Source organism: Eulemur rufifrons, chromosome 14 (assembly GCF_041146395.1).
Source record: "Eulemur rufifrons isolate Redbay chromosome 14, OSU_ERuf_1, whole genome shotgun sequence".
NCBI lineage: Eukaryota > Metazoa > Chordata > Mammalia > Primates > Lemuridae > Eulemur > Eulemur rufifrons.
In genome coordinates, this window is record NC_090996.1 from 483,372 (window position 1) to 491,844 (window position 8,473).

General features: G+C 58.7%; 1 protein-coding gene across 1 annotated transcript; it reads right to left on the reverse strand.

The window, feature by feature from the left end:
* Positions 1-957: 957 nt before the first annotated feature.
* Positions 958-1,787, reverse strand: C14H16orf92 (chromosome 14 C16orf92 homolog). The gene is made up of 4 exons (XM_069486552.1): positions 1,724-1,787; positions 1,273-1,431; positions 1,097-1,184; positions 958-979 (listed from the first exon to the last, which is right to left on the reverse strand). The coding sequence occupies exons 1-4, from the start codon at positions 1,785-1,787 to the stop codon at positions 958-960; spliced, it is 333 nt and encodes a 110-aa protein (XP_069342653.1).
* Positions 1,788-8,473: the final 6,686 nt, after the last annotated feature.

Sequence of the window (8,473 nt, forward strand, 5' to 3'; positions counted from 1 at the left end):
GGGGGCCTGGGGCCCTGCCCCTGCCCCTCCCCGCCCCACCACCCTGCGGACGGGGCTGTGGGGCTGACCGGTGGCGGTGGCAACCGGGGGCCCTCGCTGGACAGCCCCAGGACGGGGGTGGACCAGAAGGCGGAGGGGCCCTCCCTCAGGGGCCAATGGCAGGGAGAGGGAGGACCTCTTCTCCCCACGGTGCCCGAGCCGGGGCTGGTGACCCCTCCCGGTGTACCCCTCACTGGAGAAGGGAAGGGGGCACCACCTCCCGCCTGCTGAGGGCCGGAGGGCCCATGGGGAGACAAGGACTCAAGGGGACCAGGAGTCAGGACATGGGGGAGGCCCCCCCGCTGCCAAGGACATCCCCGCCCCCTGCTGCAAACCCCGGGGCTTCCTGTCATCTGGGAGAGAGAGGACACCCTAATCACACCCACCACAGGCCTCACCGGGGGCCGGCCCCCCCAGAGCTCGCCTGAGGGGCGGGCCAGGCTGGGGAATCTTATTTATTTTATTTATTTGTCCAAATTCAGACTGGTCTGTTGGGGTGGGGGGAGGGAGGGCGCTGCTGCCCGCCAAGCCTCAGCGCTGAGCGGCCCTGGGGCAGGCGAGGGCGCCGTCCTTTCCCGTCAGGCTGCGCGTCTTGCCCTCAGCCCTGGCATGTCCCTGGTGCTACAGACCTCGCAAGGCTTCCTCCAATCTGGGGTCGGGGGACCTGGGAGGTGCTTACAGACCGCTAATAAAGACGATCTGTGTGAACGCCGCCAAGGCCCTCTTCACCCGGTTCTTTGGGGTCTGGAAGGGAGGAGGTGGGCACAGGTGGTGGAAACAGGGACATCCGCAAGGGAGGGCAGGACCCCGGCGGGTCACAGAGCTGTCAGGGGTGAGAAAGCGAGGACTTGTATTCATCAGCAGGAGAGGAGGGAGGATTGGAGCACTTGGGCTGATTCCAGGGACCTTGTCCACTCTTCAGGCCCCTTTCTGGAAGCTCCTGTGGGGCACGAAGGTCAGAGAAGGGAGGTCACACACTGCCCCCCAGGACTGGGGTCCTTCAGCCTCTCCTGAGAAAGGTGGAGGTGAGTGGGGTCGGGGCGGGGGCAGGCCTTACACGTGGGTGCAGAACTGGAAGAGGAGGAAGAGGAAGGCCAGCACCAGCGCGCCCACCAGGATGTGATGGAAGAGCCCCGAGTTGGAACCTGCTAGGCAAGGAGGGGAGACGGGGACCCCTGACTCGTCCCCAGCGGGAGGGTGACGGGCAGTTCTCCCCCAGGCCCTGGTTCACACCTGAGCGAGGAAAGACGGCAGGCCTCTCTCCAATGAACCGGGCCACAGCCAGGAGGCTGGCTTGGTCCGAGTCTGGGTAATCGAAGAAATCAGGTCTGTGTATGAAGACTGGGGACTCTGTGCCCAGGACTAAAGCCTTGGCGCGCTGTGGGCTGGGCGCTAGGACCCACAGCAAAGGCTGTGACCACAGCCCAGCAGACCCCTGCCCACACCCCAAGAAGCTGAGGCTGCCTTATTGTGGCTCCAGAGGGGCTGGAATTTGTCCCTCGGGTCAGCTGAGCTCTCCATGAGAGGCCATGGTGGGGAAGGGGATGGGGACAGATGGGGAGGATGGGACAGAAGCGTAGAGAGAAAAGAGAAAGGCCTGGGGTTGGCCTCCCAATCCCTAAGGGGGTATTGCCCCTCACCCCACAGCCTCCTTCCTTCCCACTGCTCCCCAACAGCGCCCCACCTGTTTCTATGGTCCCCAGCCCCGCCAGCCACACCCACGCCAGCACCCGCTGGTACAGCCTCATGGCCCCTCCACTCCAATTATGCGGTGGGGGCTCTATGATGTCACAGCCCAGAACCATTCTGAGTGCACACTCCAGGGCGAGGGGATAGAGAAAGCGCTAGGACCTGGGACCCCCCAGAATCAGAAGAGAAGAGGTTGGGACCAACAGAGCCTTCATCCTTTGGGATGACGCTGATGACAAAACCATGACAATGGCAGCCCCAGAATCTACAAACATGAGGGGCTTAGTAGGGCAATCTTGCTGAAAGCCAGAACTAAGGGAAGCTGCATTTGTACAGCAGGGACATTTTGGGGTGGGGGTACAGGGCTACTGCACACCTCCAGTTACCCCTTGGATCAATCACAGGTAGCATTTGCTGAGCACTTATTTCTAGTCCAAGTACTTGGCGCAGATTGGCTCTTTCAACCCCTGGAACAACCCTGCGACGCGGGTACTCTTGCCCCCCTTGTACAGAAGAAGGAACCAAGACACAGAGGGGGAAAGTGATGGAGCGGTGCACACTAACCAGGGGTGTGTGCCTTCCTCCCTGAGGCTTCCCTCTTGCCCAAATCCTGGGAACAGCGGTCTCCCGATCCAGCACCAAACCGGATCTCATTGCCCAGCTGAGAAAGAATGAGGCTCCCGGGGCTGGGAACCAAGAGAAGTAACAGCCCCTCCCCGCTAGGTGGCAGCAGTGTCCGCGCCTGGCTGTTCCCCTCCGCCAGCCGGCGGCCCCGGGGCCTCCTCCCGCCTCTTCCCACAGGTTGCAACTGGTGCTGCAGGAAAACGGATCGCTGCGGAATGGCAGTCGGGGGCTTGTCAGAGGAAGTCCCCGGGCCCATTCCGAGGCAGGTCTCTTGGCCATCCACAGAGTCTTGGCTGACTCCCCTCGCTGTGGCTCAGTTTCCCCTTCTGCGGCCGGTGGGCTCTCCCAACGGCCATCCCATCTCCCCTCTGGGTCACACTTCCCAACAGCCATTCCCACTCCTGTGGCCCCAGATACCCTGTGGCCGCTCAGGGTGCAAGAGTTAGCTCCCTTCTGATTGGCAGGCAGGCCTGTCTGTCACAGACATGTTCCATCCCCCCAAGCCCAAGGACACTTCAGGGTCTCCTTAGTTTCACTACACAAGTGCCTTTTCAACAGTCTCTGGCACGCCCAGGGCCGTGGCTTCCCCCACAGCCACGCGTGTGTCCGTGGCGTGTGTGAGGTCCTCTGCCCATAGATGGAGGCCCCCTCCTGGGCTGGATGCTCCACCTCTCCGTCTTTCCTGCCCCAGGGCCCCCAGAGTCCTAGCCCACCTGTGCTTCCAACAGCAACCCTGGGAGGTACTCACACAATCAGCATCTAGCTCCTAGGCAAGAAAAAAGCCCAGAAAGGAAAAAAAAAAAAAAAAAAAAAGGAAAAAGAGGAGGGAGACTAACACCTATGGGGCCTCTTTGGGACTGGCCCTGCAGGCTGCTTCCCCAGCTCTTCTCTTCGGACAAAGAGGAAGTGACTTACCCAAAACCGCAGCGTATGCGGGGGATGCAGGGGCTCAGCCTGGTTCCTGACTCAGGGCCAGGACTCCCGCCACAGGCCTGTGTGCAGCTGCTCCTGGCCGTCAGCTGGGAGAAGGGGGCCACAGCCTGTAGCCTTTGGGGCTGATTTTTTAGCTTCCTCAATTGCCTCAAAAGAATACAGCTGCTCTCGCTACAAGAAAAGGCCCTTTTGACTCCAACAGTGAATTATCCACTCATCCATTCATCCGACCATTAAATACACGTATTGAGCTCCCGCTATGTGCTGGCTGGACTCCATGTATGGCTTAGATAGAAATCACCAGGCCATGGTCTCTGCCCTTCGGAATCACAGGGAGAGAACACACGGATGCACAGCGCTCCGGTATGAGACGGACAACTCCTAAGGAGTTGTCTACACTTGCTGTCCCCACTCCCTCGCCTTTAATGTATTCTTCAGCCTCTTCTGATCTTTCTTCATCCCCACCACTGCACCGAAGCCACTTTGGGCAAGTCTACCAATGAATGACCTCTTGGTTTGCCAAATCCAATGGTTACTTCTTTTTCCATTCTGTCTCTCAGCAGGGTACACCTGCCCCTAACTCTGGGCATGGGAGCCACACTCATCAATTTTTGAGACTCCTCCTTCTCTAGCCAGCTCAGCCTTGGGCATTTGCTTTTCTATCTATATTCTCTCTGCCTAGGTGATCTCATCCATACTCATGGCTTTAAATACCATCTATATGCTGGTGACTCACAAATGCATATTTCCAGCCCAGACCTCTCCTCTGAGCTCCAGACTCCTATAGCCAGCTTCCTGCTTGATGTCTCTGTTTGAATGTCCAAAAACATCTCTAATGCAATAGTTCCCAAATGGAGCTCTTGAGTCTCCTACCCAAACCTGCTCCTTCTCTCGTCTTTTCATCTCAGCAAATGGTCCCACCACTCCTCTGCACATTCTGCTCAACACGGGAACCCAGGAATCATCTCCCATCCCTCCCAGCTCTCACCTGAAAAACCCCCAGTTAAGACCCGTGGGTTCAATGTCCAACAGAGATCCCATCCCAGATCCATCGCTGCCCTCCCCTCCACTGCGGCCCTCCCCGTTCAAGCCGACACCGTGTTTCACGTGGCTTACTGTGGCAGCCTGTGGACTGGTCCATCGACGTTCACTCCTACCCTCTAAGACCCATTCCCCAACTATGGGCCAGAACAATCAGAACACGAGGATCCACTACTTAAAACCCTCCAGTGACTTCCTGTTGCCCCTGGTATTCTGAGCATTTCCCCTTTGCTTGCAAGACTCCGGCTGGCCAGCTCCTCTTCACTGACCCCCTTCGGACCTTCTCATCCTTACCCTCCTCAGCGCACCCAGCCATACTGGCCTTCGGGCTGTTCTTTGTATACACCCAGTTCCTGACTGCCTCCCAGCCTTGGCATGGATCTCTGCCTGGATACCCCTGCCTCCACGCTTGACCCTGGCTAACTCCTGATCATCTTTCAGGGCTCAGCCGAGACAAAACTTCCTCTGGGAAGCGAGCCCTGGGCTCCCATGGCTTTCTGACCATCCCTATCATTGTGACTGTCTCCCTGAATTGGAACTGTCTGTGTGTTTGACTATCTCCCCTAGGAGGCTGGGAAGCCAGAGACCACTGATCTTGGCCATAGCTGTATCACCTCTATCTGTAGGAGGAATTCAGTGAACATTTACTGAACAACTAGGCGGATGACTGGTGGATGAAAAGCCTTCCGTGTCTGGACAAACCAGGGCTCGGCACTGCCCGCTATTTCCCCCTGCAGTTGGCTTAGCTCCTCATCCTCACCTGTCTTCAACACGGCTTTCTGGAGGCTTGCTGGCCCGGGAGCACTGAGGAGAGAGCACTGGAGGAGACAGGGCTCTGCAGACTCCTGGGCCACGTTGCCATGGACACAGTCCCGCTGAACCCACCAGCTGTGGCCCTGGATGGCATCTCCTAGTTCTGCCTCCTTTCTTAACCTGGACAGCCATGAAGAAAACCTAATGGTTGCCTTTACTTTAAAAATGTATTATCTTAATATATTCTTTGGAATGGGTAACCTATCACGTGGCACAAAATTCAAAAAATACAAAAGGATGTATGTTGAAAATAAGTCTTTCCTATTCCCGCTTTACCTCTTCAGAGGTCACTAGAGTTATCATTTTCTCGTGCGGCCTTCCAGAAATAACTTAATGCACAAATAAACATGTGGAAGTTCCTTTCCCCGGTCAAATGGCAGCATTCCATACATGCTGTCCTGCACCTTGCTTTTTTTAACTTAAAATGAGCCTCTGAAGATGATTCTATACAAGTGCAAAAGCAGCCTCCTTGTTTTTCCTGGCCGTATACTATTTCATTGAAATTATTCATTATCCATTATTTCATCATTTGAAATTATGTCATAACTGATTAAACTGGTCCCCTCCTTGTGGAATTTTGGTTGTTTCCAGTCTTTTGGAACATGCTGTGGTTCGGAATCTTGAACTTCTATTATTTTGCTCATGGATCAGCATATTTATAGCATAAAATCCTAGCAGTGGAATTTCTGGGTCCAAGAGTATGTGAATTTGTCATCTTGGTATCCGCTGCCAGACTGGAGTAGGCAGAGGGGTCGCTCACTTACCCACAGCCTTTCCAACATTGTGTGTTAACAGACACTTTGATTTTGCTCATTTGACAAGTGACAAATGGTATTTCAGTACAGTTTGACTTTACATTTCTCTTGCTTTTCTTTTTTTTAAGAGACAGCATCTTGCTGTGTTGCCCAGGCTGACCTCAAACACTCAAGCCCACATCAGCCTCTGCACCCAGCCCCATTTCCTTTACTTTTAAAAAAAATTGTGGTAAAATACACATAACAAAATTTACCATCTTTAACCATGTTTAAGTGTACAGTTAGTGTCAGGTATCGTTACATCGTTGCACAATCACATTTCTCTCTCTTAAAGAACACTATTCGGGGACGCCGACTTAGTGCCAGGCCGGTTTGGGGCACTGGGGACTGGGAGATGAATCAGCCTCGCTCACTGTGGAGCTCGCTGCCTGGTGGGGGAGGCGCAGACAAAACGGCGCCGGCAGAGCTGAGTCCCCGCCAGCGCTGGAAGCTGAGGGGCAGAGGAGGATGCTCCAGGAAGGCTCCTAGGAAGAGGTGACTCAGGATGACTCCTGAAGGAAGGGCAGGAAGGTCTCCCAGGTAGAGGAGCGTCTGTGAGCAAAGGTCCAGCGGCTGAGAAATCAAGGAACTGCTGTTCTAGGAACTGCAGGTAACTGGTGCGAGCTGGCGGTGGGCAGCGGGGTGATGAGGTACTTTCTCTTTCGGCGATGGTAAGTTTGGGGCAAGAGAGAGCGAAGACCAAAGGTTAGGGTCCGACTGACAGGCCGGGGGCAGGGCGGAGCAGGGAGGCGGCGTGGGGGTGGAGGGTTTGGGTGAGAAGTGGCAGACGCAGAGGACGACCGCAGGGCTCTGGGCATTCAGAGCCAAGCCCCGCGTCCCCTCCACACCTGTCCCCTCCACACTGCAGGACAGAACTGGAGATGGCAGGGGGTGGGGTGACGGAGGGTGGATCCCCAGAGGAGATGACATCCCTGAGACACGGGCCCCAGGGGACTGGTTTGGGTAACAGGTAGAGACGCCTGAACAGCCAAAGGGAGGAGGCGCGGGGGAAGCCACAGCCTCAGGCCTGTCTCCTCCCTCGGACTGTGGGGCTCCCCAGCCGCGCTCCGCCCCGAGACCCCGGAGTCCCAGGCCAGCGACGGCAAGTGCAGACCCCCTGGGCCTGCCCGCCCCTAGTTCACTGCGGATCTCCATGCCCCGCCCCTACGGATATGGGGAGGGGGCGGGCAGACGCCCCGCGCTCTCTGCCGGGGAGGGGCGTGAGGAGGTGCGGAGTTGAGGTGGGTGGCTAGCTGGTGTCGCCATGGCGACCAGGCGGGTGGTCAGCCCGGGAGACCCACGGGGGAAGGAGGGAGAAGGCGAGGCAGGGAGGCGCCAGAGCTCCGCGGGGGCGGCGCGGGCCTGGGTCTCCGGGAAGACCTGGGGACACCCGGCGAGTCTCGCCGTGGGTTCCTGGCGCCGCAGGGAGCCCGCGTGTTTGCCAGAGTGTGTATGCGAAGTTCTCCGCGCGTGTCTGGGTTTGTGCATGTGGGTGAGCGTGCACACGTGGGCACAGGCGTGTGCGCGCGGGAGTGCCCGGGCAACGTGTGCACACGCGTGTGTGTGCGTGCGCGCGCGGACACTCGTGTCGGCGTGTGCACTTGCGCGTGCTCCCGAGCGTGCCCGGGCGGGCGCCGGGTGTAGCCGGAGAGTCCCGCCCCCTCCCCAGCCCGGCCGCCCCTCCCCGCCCCGTGCCGCCTGCGCCGGCTGCATCCGCGCCGCCACCCCGCTCACCCCCTCCTCCCCGCACTTTCTCTGCGCTCCCTGCTCTCGCTCGCACAGCCGGACTCGGGCTCTTCTCGCCGGCCGCCCTGGGAATCGCCGGCCGCCACCGCCCAGCCTGCACCCGCCGTCCCCCACCCCGTGCCTGGGCACCTGTTGGAGGCAGAGACAGGTGCAGGGGGCTGGGCCGGCTGGGGGCGTGAGGGTGAGGGGGTGCGTCTTAGTCTGCTGGGTTCCGGGGGTGTTTCGCTCTCCTGCGGCTGCGATTTCTGGCGCCCCTGGGGAGCCAAGCTCGGGAGGAGGCATCTGAGGCAGGGGTCTCCACCTGGGGCTGCGCAGAGGGGGCGGGGAACCCCGCAGGCAGACAGAGCCTGGGCTTGAATGCAGGGACATTGGGAAGTGGAAGCCTAGAGGGGTGGTTGATAACCTGACCAGACCAGCGCCTGGTGCAAAGGATGGAAGGAGCCTCAGAGAGACAGGCGGGGACCTATGGGGATGTTGGGAGTAGGCAAGGCTCAGGGGCAGATGGGAGCCCAGAATGAGAGAAGGAGCTGGGAAGATGACAGAGGGACAACCTCGAGGTAGGTGGACGAGGGGGGCTGTCTTCGGGGAGTGAGCTGGCAGCCCGGCCCCTGTGGAGCAAGGCCTGGGGTCTGGAGGGCCAGGCCATTCTGTCCCTCGACACCTAGGAAGGGAGGCCAGTGAGGGCCCCACAGGCGGAGGAGGTTGCTGCTGGGCCCTCAGCCACCAATGGTAGGTACGAGGAGTCACCCTGGCTCAGGCTGGCTCACACCCCCTCCCCCAGCCAGGGGTGCTGC